The sequence below is a fragment of the Oryx dammah genome, unplaced genomic scaffold (assembly GCF_014754425.2).
Source record: "Oryx dammah isolate SB20612 unplaced genomic scaffold, SCBI_Odam_1.1 HiC_scaffold_16, whole genome shotgun sequence".
NCBI lineage: Eukaryota > Metazoa > Chordata > Mammalia > Artiodactyla > Bovidae > Oryx > Oryx dammah.
In genome coordinates this window covers 37,695,885-37,710,538 of record NW_024070200.1, presented here as the reverse complement: position 1 = coordinate 37,710,538, position 14,654 = coordinate 37,695,885, and the positions used below count along the sequence as shown (strand labels likewise).

General features: G+C 52.9%; 1 protein-coding gene across 2 annotated transcripts in view; it reads left to right on the top strand.

Moving 5' to 3' along the window:
• The window catches only part of TMEM266 (transmembrane protein 266), a 127,194-nt gene extending 122,758 nt beyond the window's left edge, over positions 1–4,436 (top strand). For both annotated transcript variants that reach the window (XM_040257323.1, XM_040257324.1), the window contains 2 exons: positions 1,510–1,572; positions 3,197–4,436. In XM_040257323.1, coding sequence (XP_040113257.1) covers positions 1,510–1,572; positions 3,197–3,795 — 662 coding nt within the window. In that variant the 3' untranslated portion in view covers positions 3,796–4,436. The remainder of the gene's footprint in view (positions 1–1,509; positions 1,573–3,196) is intronic.
• Positions 4,437–14,654: the final 10,218 nt, after the last annotated feature.

Below are 14,654 nucleotides of genomic sequence, written 5' to 3'. Positions count from 1 at the left end.
CTGTGGACCCGCTAGCTGAGTTTATTGTCCTGCCTTCGTGACATGGCCCTCTACAGCCACACCGCAGGTCCCTCCTGCCACGGCCTCAGGATAACACCAAGATCAGTGACCAGACCTGTCTGGCCTGGTGGACCTGGTGGCTGTTGCACTGCTTGCCAGGAGCAGTCACACCAGCCTCCTCCCACTTCCCGGGGCAGCCTGCAGGGCTAGACAGCATTTACAACATAAATTATGAAGAGCCACGGAGAAGAGTGTTGCTGTCTGATTCTGAGGAGCGTTGCTGGTTGATCCTGAAGCAGGGCCTGGAGCCAGCCTGGGGCCCCTCCCTCAGCTCAGGCATTAATGCAGAATACACCTCTGGCCGCAGGCATTTAAAGATCAAAAGAGGCCAAAAAAGCTTTTAAGAGTCAGGTTGCTGTGTGTGCTGCCACTGGCCTCCCCATGTCAGGGCAGACATGCTTCTGCAGCGATCTCAGGTGTGTCAGGAAGGCAGCCATGGAGAGCAGCAGCTTCCATCACCTGCACACCGAGGCTTCTTGGGGGTGTAGACCCCCATCCTCGCCTTCAGCCTCATCGGGACCTGTCTTCCCTCCCCTGGGCATTGCTGTCTCTGTTCTCCCGTCCAGCCTGACACTTTCCCAACTACTCTCAGCACACCCTTGGGAGTGCCTCACACTTGAGCCTGTTCACACTTTCCTGTGGTTCCTCACTGTGCTTGGGGCAAGGCTGAGCTCCTTAGGATGGCTTTGGCATCTCCTGTTATCTTCTGTCCATTCCCCACCGCCCCACCCCTCACCATGCTCAGGCCTCTCTGAAGTTCTCACCTCTCCTCTCTCATCCCTTCCCACCTCATCAGAACAATGAACCAATTCTGAGACCCTATTCCCATGCCATCTCCCAAGGCCAGGACAGCTTTACACCTCACTGGTTATTCATTCAGCACCTCTTCACTGAGCATCCACCATGTGCTGGGAGCAGGGTGCTGGGAGCAGGGCTGGGGGTGCCCAGTGCCTGTGTCCATTCCTGGGCGGTGTGGAAGACCGAGGGGGCTGTCGTCCATGATCAGCCTCCGCAGCTGGCTGTGTGTGGCTGAAATGGCACTCTGAGGCTTTTGCACTGAGGAGAACTTTCCTGGTGATTGTGAGAAACTCAGGTGGATTCAGAGACTCAGGCTATCCAGGCAGGGAAAGCCCCAAAGGACTATTTCCATGCCCTTGTCTCAGAGAAGGGGAAACTGAAGGCAGAGAAGGAAAGGGCTTCTTCATATCACACAGCAAGCTGGATGCTTCATCAGAACCTGGGTCCGATACCTGGCCCAGCACTGGGGCAGATGAGCCATGTGGTCCCCCTGGAGGAACCCTGTGGCAGGGAGCTTGTGGGAGACCAGCACCTCCTCGTGGTGATGGGGGTAGAGGCACTGGGGGGAGGAGCACGAGCTGGCCACAGCCCCTGCTCCTGGACTGTCCAGCTCGCCCTCACACTCAGCCTTCTCTGTCCTCACCTCCACAGAAGCCACGGTGAAAGATGACATGAACAGCTACATCAGCCAGTACTACAATGGGCCCAGCAGTGGTGAGTCCGTGTCGGTGCTATCCCATGTGTACCAGAGCCTCTGTGTGGCCCCACACCAGAGGTGACCCTGGCAGCCCCTAACATCCAGGCCAGGGACAGCTCGACCAGGCTGTCCATCTCCTGGTCCCTGTGAACCGTAACCGCAGCAGAGTTCCCAGCAAACTCTGGCACCTGAGCTCAAGTGCTGGGATGGGAGTGCTCCAAGATGTGCGTGGGGGACCCTGGGGTGGAGAGGGGCTGGAATCTAGGAATCTAATGACCTTAGCGCTTCCCAACCTGAGAACCTTGCAGGATGAGCGTGAGGGGGGTGAGATAATGCATAATTGGGTGTGAGAAGCAACAGGCACTGGGCATGTCCTTGTTTGTTTCATTCTTGCACTTCAGAAAGTCTCAGGACACCTAGTGGTTTTCACTTATGAGAAAGGTTGAGTTTTAAAATAATACTCGGTCCTTCAGGGTCTTATTTCTCTTTAGCCAGTGTCTTGAGTCTTGTAAGGTTTGGGTTTCACAGCCCTTGAACAGTGAAGTGTTAGTTGCTCAGTAGTGTCCAACTCTTTGCAACCCCATGGACTGCAGCCCACCAGGCTTCTCTGTCCATGGAATTTTCCAGGCAAGAATACTGGAGTAGGTTGCCATTCCCTTTTCCAGGAGATCTTCCTGACCCAGAGATCGAACCCAGCCTCCTGCATTACAGGCAGATTCTTTACTGCTGAGCCCTTAAATCCTTGTAAACTCCATTCTAAGGCTAGGTTATAGTGTGGACCATGCTGAATACATCTGAATTTTGTCTTTTCTGCAATTTAGCCCCTTTAAGGCCTCTTTCCCTCTCTTTCTCCTCTTCCAAAGCCTCATCCAACCTGCTGATCTCAAAGACCACCATCTCTAGCCTGAACCTCTGTCCCAGCCCACTCTCCCTACCACTTTAGAGAGAAACCTTGCCCACACTATGCCTACTGTAATTCAGGCCCTTGATACTTCTCACTTAGAGCCAAGACATTCTGGGATGTCCTCCACCCTCCGCTTACAATGCATCCTGTAGAAAGCCATCAGTTTTCTGAGGGCACAGCTCTGGTCATGAGTCTCACACTGGACCCATTTAAAACTTTGAGTCCTGCGGACCATGACATTCAGATTCCTTGTCATAGCACACTGTGCTGAGTTAGTCAGAATGGGCTCAGTTATGCTGTGCCCAGTGACAATAACCCCATGTCTGAGTGGTTTAAATAAACCAACAAAGGGCCAGGGCACACTGGCCAGGGGCTCTTTGCCCAGGCTGTTATCTTTACCCTGTCATCTCCCAGCAGACAGAACAGTTGGCATGCCTTCTAGAACAGTGTTGACCGCCCGGGCAGAGCACAGCTGGCTTAAGTAGCTTCTCCAGGAAGCGCCACCGGCCACTTCTTGCAGGTGACTGGCTGAGGCCAGTCACATGTCTGCACTTGCCGGGGAGGCATAATTCTCCCTCAGGGCAGATGGCAAATATTGGAAACCTGGGCCATCTGCCAAGGCCTCTCCCAGCAAAGCCATTCACACTCATCTCACCTCCACCATCTAGCCCGACCCCCATCAGGGCGCAGAGGTGCGGCCGGGGTGGAATGTGACCCGCACCCCTCCTTTCTTGCAGACAGCGGTGTCCCAGAGCCAGCTGTGTGCGTGGTCACCACAGCCGCCATCGACATCCACCAGCCCAACGTCTCGTCTGACCTCTTTTCCGTTGACGTGCCCCTGAAGCTCGGCAGCGATGGCACCGGTGCCAGCGCCAGCTCCGAGAGCGCCACCCGCTCCACGCGCAGCTCGGGCACCCGGGCCCAGAGTGACAGCAGTCAGACGCTGGGCTCCTCCACGGACTGCAGCGCCGCCCGAGAGGAGCTGTCCCCCAGGCCCAGCCCCTCCGCCCTGCCGCTGCCCCCACCGCCATCTCAGCAGCAAACGGCGGAGGCCACAGTCCAGGACCTGTTGTCTCCGCTGTCGGAGGACCCCTGCCCCTCCCGGAGGGCCTCGGACTCCGCCCCCCTTGCCCAGCCAAGCCCAGAGGGCTCAGCCCAGCCCAGCCCTGAGCTGGAGCACAGGGTGAGTCTGTTTAACCAGAAGAACCGGGAGGGCTTCACTGTCTTTCAGATCAAGCCTGTCATCCATTTCCAGCCGGCTGCGCCTGCACTGGAGGAAAAGTTCAGATCTTTGGAATCCAAAGAGCAGAAGTTGCACAGGGTCCCTGAAGCCTAGAGCCTCCAAGCAGGCTGAGAGGGAGGCGGGGAGACAGCCATCTCGATGCTCCCCCGGGGCCCCGGTGGCCACCAAGGTCACATGAGGGGCCCAGGAGCCCTCCTGGCTTCCCTCAGGGTGCTGCCTGCCTCCAGGGAGGTGACGCCAGGCCAGGAGGCCACACGCCTCAGACCTCAGAGCCCAGAGCTGGCGCCTCCTCTCACCCTGCTCAGGGGAGGGTGGTGCTCGTGGCTGGGGTTTTTTTTTAAACCACTTTTACAAAAACCAGCCTGTGGCCCAGCTTCAGCAGGGTAGAGCGTGGGGGCCAGCTCAGCCTCTTCCGTTGCCTTTGTTCCCGACGCCCACCCTGGACCCTAGGGAACAGCACTGTGAGCAGGGGCTGTCCAGCCCCACCCCCAAGCCGTCTTTTCCAGGAATCCCGGGTGGAGCCCACACAATCACAAACACCATCTGAGCCTATCTCATTTGTCTTCATTCTCTCATTTAGGCATGAGCGTTTCTGAGTCTTTTCGAGACAAATCTAGTTTCCACCTTCTTGGGACATAAAGGGAGGGTCTGGAGGAGGGTGGGAGGGTTGTGGGGTGGGGGTGACAGCCATTTTCCAATCTTGGCTTTAATAATAAAAACCGCCTGCACTGAGACTTCCATTTGGCAGAGGTGTTCCTTTGGCTGCTAGTCCAGGTGAGGACCCCAGAGTGGCTCCTCTGGGCTTGGTTTGGCCTTGAAAATCCACCAAGGGAGCCCCCCAGCTCCTCTCCGGTATCCCTGAGGGCTTTGTAGACGAGCCCTAGACCCCAGGAAGGAGGTGCTCACACTGCCTGGCTGTGTGACTCTTGACCAGTACCTTCTCTTCACTCATCTCCCCACCACAGAGGAGCTCAGAATTCTGTCTTCCTTGCCAACAACTCCCAGACACAGCTCCCTGACCCAGGGCTCCGTTCCTCAGGGATCTCAAACTTAAGATGTCCAAAGCTGAGCGAGATGTCTTGCTCGCAGCCTGCTGCTCCTCCCAGGTTCCCACCTGGGACACCACCATCCACCCGGCCGCGCACATGAATGTTGGCCCCCTTCTCGTTCCCCACGAGCAGTCAGGGATGCTGGCCATCTGCCCCAGACCCCTCACAGCCTTGCTAAGGCCCAGGCCCAGCCTCTGACTCCCCCCTCCTCTCATCAGGGTGTCAGCTCCCCAAGCTCTGGCCCGAGCTGTTGAGCCTGATCAGTGTGTCCCTTGCTGAAGAGCTTCCTAGGGGTTTTGTTTATGACTGTGTTTTGTTTTCAATGTCCAGAAGAAAAGGGGAAGAGAATTTTTTTTCAGTTCAAGGGCTCCCGTTGCCTCAAATAAATTTCTTGGTGAGGTCACTGCTGCTAAATGGGCTGGTTGCCTGCCCCCAGGCCACAAAGAACATTCTCCTTATTTATGGGGAGATCAGCATTTGTCAGAAAAGATGTTAAAGGGAACAGTGTCAAATGGAGCTTGTTTTGGGGTGTAATCTGAGGCATTCCATCACCAGCAGCAGAGTTATGCACAGCTGCCATGACTGAGCGCTCTGTAAGGCCTCTACACCCTTGGGCTCCTTTAACCCTTCCAGTGGCCCTGTGAGGTGGTATCACTGGGCCCATTTTACAGGTGTAGGACCCAAGGCTCAGAGATTTAAGAAACTTCCCTGAAGTTACACACTAACAAGAGAGACACTGAAACGAGCTCAGATCTGCCTGGCAGTGTGCTAGGTGCTGGGGCTCCCAAGTTGTAGAGCTTTTGAAAGCCAAGTGGTCACTCTTGGGTTTGTCACATATGGGCTGGAGGGCATTACATGATCTATAATCTCTAGGGCAGGAGCTGTGGGATCCGTTCTTAGCAGTCTGCATCTGCTAGACTAGAAACAGCTACCCTCCTGGCCAGGATCAGCCTGCTGAGCTGTGATGCTCTCTTGGCTGAGCTCTCGTCACCCCAGCTCATGGGCTAGTGCCGGCCACCCAGTCAAGTGAATGAGCCTGTCCTGTGCTGGAGGTGAGACCCCCGTGGCTAGCTGGCAGTCACCTCTGCTTGGACTTCTACTCCAGAGAAAAGGGCTGGGAGGAGAGCAGTGGGGTGAGATGGTAGGCAAGTGGCCCTACTCTCTCCCTCAGTTTCCCCACCTAGCAGAGCTCCCCTTTGAAGAGCTGGTTTCTTAGGGCATTTACAAACTGCTGTGAGGTGAAACTGTGCCTGAGCACTCGCGGTTGCCTTCCTGCCTGCCCAGGCAGTAACAGTGTCAGAGCTGCTGCACAAGCAGATGGAGACTAGATGTGGTCTGACCTCTCTGAGGACAGAGTCCACAGTCGTGAGGTAGAGGGCGCGCAAGACAGAGGAAGCCACTCACCTGCCTGAGGACAGGCGCAGGTGGAGCCTCACAGCCTGGAGTGCAGGAGGTGGAGAGCAAAAGCTTTGGCTTTCACGGTTCCCCCAGGTGCCATAGCCCAGAGTTGTGGCAAGTGGGCAGCTGGGTGCCAGTGGAGATGGAACCCAGGCCCTCCCTGGGAGGTTTGCCGCTCTGGGAAAGACCCCCTCTTTGCTCGCGACTCGCTCAGGGAGCGCACTCTGGGGCTCTCTCAGGGAGGCGGTCCTAGCAGCAGCTACTGCCTCCTGTAAGCCAACAAGAGGGCGGCCACAACGATGGCTCCCACTTACTTGCTGTTGTGCTGGGGGCTCTTTGCAGTCTTCCCTCTCTATCACAGTCTTGCAAAGTGGGTGCTGCCTTCCCTGCTTTACAAAGACAGAGGATGATTTATGAAATGACTTGTCCAAGGGCATACAGCTGAACTAGCAGCAGAATTCAAACCCAGGTCTGTCGGGATTAGATGCCATGCTGGATGTGGTGAGCCGAACTTCGTGGGATTAAACCAGGTGTCAAGGGGAGAGCCAGAGAGGGAGCAGCCAGCCTGCATGGCTCCTCTGGCTGGAGGGACCTGCCCACCCTCCCTGCAGAGCCCTGTGGCCCTTCCTGCAGGGCCAGCCTCCTGGCTCGGCCTTGCCACTGAAGCTGGAGAGAAGCCAGTCCCGTGGCCTGGCTGGCGCCCTGAATGCCAAACCTGGCAGCCAAGACAAGGCTCAGAGTCAGCAGTGCTGGTGGCCGGCCCGCAGGGCAGCATGGCCAGAGCCCTGCAGGCCTGGCTCACAGTCCACCCGGGACTGGGGAGCTGTAAGGCCTTCCCTGAGTGACACGACCAGCCCCTCTCCAGTCGGCCCTCCAACCCAAACCTTGGTTGTTCAGATCAGGTCACACAGACTGGGGTTTTTCACAAACCCTGTACAATTAATTAGAGGCCAGTGGCCTGGGATTCCCTTTAGCATGGTGGCTGTCCACTCCGTCCGTGACTCTCAGCTCAGCAACACCTTTCTCACGCCAAGCTCTTAACTGAAGCTCCTGCCCTGGTACTGCCCCCACATTCCTCTCTGGTGTGATTTCCTCATCTCTAAAGAGACTAAGAGTGGGGCTGTACTCTCCGTGAGCTGAGGAGAGCCTCAAATGAGATGAGGTCCAAGGAAGCCATCTTAGAAAGAAGCTTCCCAGGTGGCGCTAGTGGTAAAGGACCCGCCTGCCAGTGCAGGAGACGTAAGGGACGTGGGTTCGATCCCTGGGTCGGGAAGATCCCCTGGAGGAGGGCATGGCGACCCACTCCAGCATTCTTGCCTGGAGAATCCCATGGACAGAGGAGCCTGGCGGGCTACAGTCCACAGGGTTGCAAAGGGTCAGACACGACTGAGGTGACTTAGCACATCTTACTATCGAATCAACAGGACACCTGCACAGAGTTGCTTAGCAAGGAAACCCAACCTCTCTGGGGGCTTGATAGGACATCTCAGGGCTAAAGAGGAGTCTGGATACTCCACCTCCGCCCTCCCCCACAGTTGCTGTGGTGCACACAGGGTATGTGCCAAAGCCCCGGATTCTCAGCTCAACCCTGCTTCTGTTTTGCTGTATGGCTCCCAGCGAATCCCTGGGTCTGCATCCTTGCCCTGTACAGCAGGAATAACGACTCTCATTCCCTCCACCCCCACCCACCCCTGTGAGGGCTGCTGGGATAGCTAACGACATAATGGAAGGGAAAGCCCTTTGAGAATGTTTCAAGGGAGACACAAACAGACACTATCCTTATTAATAATGGATGCCTGGGTGTTGTGCTGCCTACCCACGTTCAGCAATTCTGGGGAAGGCTGCCCGGGACAAGCTCAGTTATTTCACTTGCTGCTGCTGATAGTTTGGTGCGAGAAGAGGGTGGTAGATAGGAGCTGAGAGGACATGGGCCCCACCCCCACTCCCAATACCCAGCCCAAGCACTGTCTGCTCCTCCTGAGCTCACCTTGCTCATATATCCCCACTGGTTCCCCCATAAATAATGCCCCAGAGTCACCCTGAGTTAAAGCACTGTTGTTCCAGGAGGCACCTTATTTGCCTTCCTCTCCTTTTCCCAGTATAAACCCCAAACCTACATTTCCATGGCATAAACTGAATGATGAATTCATAACTACTCTGGATTTTTTTTTTTTTCCTTTGCTTCAGCACTGAAAAGTTTAGTATTGTCTCTTGGTGAATAGTTAATTTAATTATCCAAAGAAAATGATGGAACATTTGCTGCTAAATTTATTGCAAACTACCAAAGAGACAGTGCTGGCATAATTTTATGCAGAGCCCCAGGCTATAGCATAGGGGAGCAGGCTGCCCATTCATCCTGAAACAAGCAAATGAAATTGACTACCCTGGAGATCAATCAGGACATTAAACACTGTGATGAATGTGGCAGAACTCTTCAGTGTCTGAGATTTACAGGGCACCTTTCACCAAGCGCTCTAGGAGCCTCCCCAACATCAATTAGGCCTCATAACTAGGTAGGCTCACCTCCACCTCCGCTGCATAAAGAAGAGGAGTGGTATTCTTGGACCTGGGATTGCTAAATGCCACAAAAGTAAGCCAGTGTGCAGACCAGATCCAGTACAAAGCCCCCTGCTTCCCTCAGCAAAGAATGTTTTAGAATGGAGGAATCAGGCTAAAAGGGGACTGAGAGATTGGAGTCCAGACTGTGTCATGTTCTTGGTGCTTCTGTGCCTTGGCCACGCTGGGCCTTTCACCTGGGATATGCTTCGTTATTGGTTGATTCTGACTGAACTCAGCTCAGCTGTCTCATCTTCCTCCCCTTCACTGCAGCCGGTCCCAGTCAGGCTGGATTAGGTACGTCCTCTGTGTTCCCAGGGGCTTCCCAGGTGACGCCAGTGGTAAAGAACCCACCTGCCAATGCAGGAGACAGAAGAAACATAGGTTCGATCCCTGGGTTGGGAAGATCCCCTGGGGGAGGGCATGGCAACCCACTCCAGTATTCCTGCCTGGAGAATCCTGTGGACAGAGGAGCCTGGCAGGCTGTAGCCCACAGGGTCACAGAGTCAGACACAACTGAAGTGACTTAGCATGCACGCACACTGTGTTCCCAGAGAGGAACTCAGGTTACGGCATGTGGTTGAGGGTACACTTCAGCCTAAGGTCACCACTCACTAGCTGTGAATCCTTTGGCAAGCGTTTTAAGCTCTGTAAGCTTCAGTTTTCTTATTTGGAGAGTGGAGAATACTACAATACCTCGTGGGGTTATGAAGCTTAAATGAAATAATGTCTGTAAAGCATTCAGCACAGCTCTCCAAAGTGGTTCTTGTCTCCATTTTCCTAAGCTGTTTGATATCTGCCAACACATTCACACAGGTTGAAGCTTGAAGGTATCTTTGAAGATTATCAAGTGCAATTTGCCATTTTACAGATGAGGAAAATGAAGCCTAAAAGGAGAGAAGGAATGTGACCAGGGCACACCTGAGACCATATTAGAACCAGGATGAGAACCCCAGTGTCCTGGTGAGCAGCCCACACAGTGCTCAGCCCAGGTCCCAGACCTCACAGTTCCCCATGCAGCCCCCACACTGGGAAGGGAAACAGCCCTCCAAGCCAGACTTGAGTGCCCAAAACCATGTGACCAGTTGTGGGAGGCAAATATGGGGAAGCCCAGACAGAGAAAACCTCACCATGGCCTGACTACTCACCAATCCGGGCACCAAAGAAAGTAAATGCCAGCTTCCATCCCAATAAATTCCTATTTCTATCACCCCTCACTCTTCCATGCTTCTGTGACAAGTTTGCTGTTTTGAGGCAATGCAAACCAGAGGAGAGAGTCCTAGAGAAGCTGGAAGATATTGAGGGGCAGCCCGGTGCAAAGGCCAAGCTCTTCAGGCCTGGAGTCAGCTCAGGTTTCATATCTCACCGACGGCCTCTGCTCAGCCCATTTCTTCTTCCAGAAAGTAGGGGTGATGATACCCACTTTGGGGACTGTTGTATTAGAGAAGGATAGATAATGCACCTAGTAGGTTCTTAACAAGTAATGTTTGCCAGGATTCTGGTTTGTGTCCAGCTCTGCCCCCTGCTTTGTGCCTGGGGCAGGTCACCTCTCCTGAGAGCCTGACTTCACAGTTTCCTATCCTTCCCACCTCTGAGCGGGTAGCTTGCATGAGAGTGCTATTATAAACAAGGACTATCAGCAACTCTTCTCCATGTGAGTGCCCCACAAAATATTTTTAAAACCCTAGGGCTATACAAGTTGGAGCAATATATCACCCTAAATGGGCTTTTAACAAGGTTATCAGTCAAGTATCCTTTCGTTCAGCAACAGCTAACCAAATCCATCTGTTATAATCAATACTATTCTCCGGGTTTCCCAGCCTCTTAAGCACACTTTTACACGGACCAAAAACAAAACCCCCCTCTCACCCCCATGAGAGACAGTGTGAAATGCAACCAAACTGACTCCCCCTTTCACACAGCACTTATGGTTGGGGTTTCATTCAAAGCCTCCCAGCCCAGTTCAGACACGCCCAGGCTCTGCCGGCAGCATGGCTTCCGCACTATCCTGGGAGGACGAGCCCCACTCTCTGCCAGCCTCGCCCACAGCACCGGACCCATTTCCATAGTCTCAGGGGACCCATTCTGTACCCAAAGAGCTTTCAGTCAAACCTATTCAGGGCATAATGCCAGAGGATTCCTGCAACAGCCTCCTAATCACTTCCATCTTTTCTTCCTCTCTCTGTCTGTCCTGAATACTTCACCAGCCTATGTTATTCCTCTAGATCAAGTAACAGGCCTTCCTCAACACAGGCTAGTATAGTATCTATCTCCCTGTTGCCAGAAGGGTGCTCCCAAAGACCTGTTCGGGTGGCAGGGCCTCAGGACGTCATGCTGCTCTTTGTGGAACATTCTGGATATACTGACATGGTTAATTTTAACACATAAACAAGGAATAGTAACAACCAGTAGAGAGCATTTTTAAGTATCCAACATCTGTTCACTAAACAAAAGCTGTGGAGGGCCAGTGGCTGCTGACCTTCTTAGTTAAATATCCATTTGTTACCAGTTCATTCACTTTGGAACCTGATTATAGTAGGATCAGATATAGCAGCAATTGGAGTTTTAGAAAAAAGGATGCAAGAAAGACTTAGATTGGGAAATTCTATTAATTTTTCCTGCAAATCAGGAGCTCTCACAGTACCATCTCTGGCCCAGCTCCTGAAACAGCAATATTCCTTGAGGGCAAAGTTTGAGAACCCTGACCCATGAGGAAAAACAACAAACTCCTCAGCCTACCAGCCAATGTCCTCCACAATCTGGCCTTAACTACCTACCGCCCTCAACCCCTCTCCTGACACTCTGTTTCCGCCCGTCACTGCCTCAAGCATGCGAGCTCTCATCTGTTCTACTTCTGCCTCTCGTGTTCACGTTAACACCTCCACGCCCTGAGGAATAACCGCAGCTGGCCCCCTGAAGGAGCCCTCCCTGTATGTGCAGTTCATGCTGACTGCATGCTATCTGCTTTTCTAATCACTTGGATCTCATCTCATCTTCCCTGCTAGCTGCAGATCTTGAGGGCAGGGGCTTGTGCCTCTAACAGCCTGTATTCTCAGAGCCCAGCAGCAAGCTGCTCTCCCCATCAGGACCACAAGCTACGACAGTGCAGTGGCCAGACCAGACATCCAGGTGTTTGCTCCAGAGTCCCACACAGCACAGCTAGCTGCTGGGTGCGCCAGGGAGGCCAGAAGGGAATATGCCCCGATGTACTGCTGAGAGACCAGGGTAAGTGCTGGTCTTCCCCTCAACTGCCAGAGAGATGAGACCAGGGCCCTCACTGTCCATAGTAAGGAGATTGTTTATTGTTCAGTTGCTAGGTGGCATCTGACTCTTTGCAAACCCCTGGACTGTAGCATGCCAGGCTCCTCTGTCCTTCACTTTTTCCCAGAGTTGGCTCAAATTCATGTCCAATGAGTTAGTGATGCTGTCCAACCATCTCATCCTCTGCCGCCCCCTTCTCCTTTTGCCTTCAGTCTTTCCCAGTGTCTGCTTGACCTAAACGACCTCAAGAACCTATCAGCTCTGCCCCCACATGGCTGCCTTCCTACACGCATACTCCTGCCCTCTCAGGGTCTTCGTGTTCTGACAAATTAGCCAAATTCCTAGGGGCTGTATGACATTAACCTAAGACCTCAAAGGTCTTAGGGGAGAAAGGCAGGAAGCATACACACAAACCCCAAAGAAAGCTATTCCTAACACTTTTGCCCAGACTGCTCCCAGAGCTACAGCTCAATCCTCAAGCCAAGATGTAGGGCCGTCATTTGGAACTGACAGCTTGGTTTCCTACAGAACATTAAGTAAGTAAAAAAAAAAGGGGGGGCATGTCAAATTGTACCTTCTGGCACAGATGGTAGCTTTTAACAGTTTGCCCCAGTCTCACACAACTCCCTTTGGAAGGTAAACTTTGAGTGGGCACTTAGAAGGGGCTAAGTTGAACAAATTCCTGCTGGAAAGACAAGCCCAGGACACCAATTCTCTTCCTCCACTAGGATCCTGAGTGGTGCCCCGCCCACCTGGGACCAGGCACCGAGTGCCCTTTACCTGAGGGTACCATGCAGCCACTCCCTGTTCTTCCAGCCGAGGTGAGGCAAAAGCACACACTGGTGAAGCCACTGCTCTGAAGCCAAACTTCCTGGTTCCAAATCACGGCTCTCGTTAGTAAGCTGTCTGAAATTGGGCGAGTTACATACCCTCTTTTTGCCTCAGCTTCCTCATCTGTAAAACAGGGATAAGAATAGCATCTATCTTATGGGTGTTGTGAGGACTGAAGGGGTTTAGTATGTGACATATAGTGCCATGTATGTGCTCAGTTGCTCTGTCGTGTCTGACTCTTTGAGACTCTATGGACTGTAGCCCGCTAGGCTCCTCTGTCCGTGGGATTCTCCAGGCAAGAATACTGGAGTGGGTTGCCATTTCTTTCTCTGGGGGTTCTTCCCGACCCAGGGATCAAACCCGGGTCTCCTGCATTGGCAGGTGGATTCTTTACCACAGAGCTACCTGGGAAGCCGCTACTTAATGCTATTATGATGATGATGAATTGTATCCAGTAAATTAACTAAACAGCTGCTTGAAGCTGGAGCAGGACAGTTGTGACAGGAGGGAGAGAAAAGGGAGAAAGACCAAACAGTTCAACCCCAAGGCTAAGAACCACACCAAGATACCCCTTGGGATGGACCTCCTTGAGCTGGCACACCCTGTATACAGTGGGCGTACCTCTGCAGCCACCACTTCTGCTTCTCTCCTGTCCCCCCAGTTATGGTATCCCACAGGGATGAAGAGTAAATGGAAAAGGCTCCAAGTAAGGTTAGCTTCCTTGGGAGAGCCCCAAAGACAGCAACAAGATACAGGCATTACTTCTGCAAGAGAAATTCAAATTACATGGCCTTGGACAAGTCACTTCAGCTCCTTCACGTTTCTCTGTGCCACAGTATCCCTCTCTGTACAAGGGGGCTGAGCCAGATGGCCCCTCAGCTCTGCATCCTAGGGTCCTACAGTTCTAACACTGAGCACTACTTGGCTACTCCTCTCACTTTGTTACAAGAAGCAGAAGTGTCAGTGACATTTAACTTCAAAGGGTGTTTCACAGCAAGTGATTATAATGCATCAAAAAAGGGTTCAACTAATCAGCCCCAGGCTGGCCACACTAACGCCAGACTGGGCCCTCTGCTCCCTCCCTTTGTGTATCACTAGTCACTTCCTGTCTCTTCCCTGCCATCTGTCTTGTCATCAACTATACCTTCTGTGCTCGGCTTCAGCGTGGCAGTGCTCTTCACTCAACTCGCCTGCGGACTCCTCAGATCCCTGCCCACGCCTTCTTGCAGTCTTGGCCAAGACCTCACCTGCCTCTGTTCCTGGGGCTGCACTTGCACAAGCGCCTGGCTGCTGTGACACTCTCAACCTCAGCCCGTGCCCTAGGGCAGCATGGCAGAGTGCTAGAGCTCACCACACACGTGGCCAAGGTGCATGCCTGGCTGCTTTCTAAGACAGTCCAAAGGAAGCCCCTAGGAGGGTGGAAGAAAAGCCAGAGCCATCTCTGAGCCAGACTTTTACCATTTACAACAGTATCGAGCTATCTGTTAGCGTAAGAGGCCATACTGTCTCAGCGCAGCCCCTTCTCCACTTGCCTCTTCTCTATAGACACCAAGAACTGTAAACTACCAAGATCTTAAAATGAAATGGAAAATTAAATCAACTTAAGTCAACTAAATACATTCAGCAGGTTCAGGTTTAAGGCTGGTCCGCTTTTGTCCCATTAGCTATGATTTTCTAGAGAGTGGAATATATTTAAGATAATATTCATGCTTTGTGGCCATGCTTTTGTAACTCTAAATTCACCACTCTAGTTCCTGTGTCTCAACAACTGGATTGTGTTGATTAGACTGGTGGGAACATTCATGTTTATAATTTTATTAAAATACAGAGCCATCCATGAACAACACAGGCAAAGAA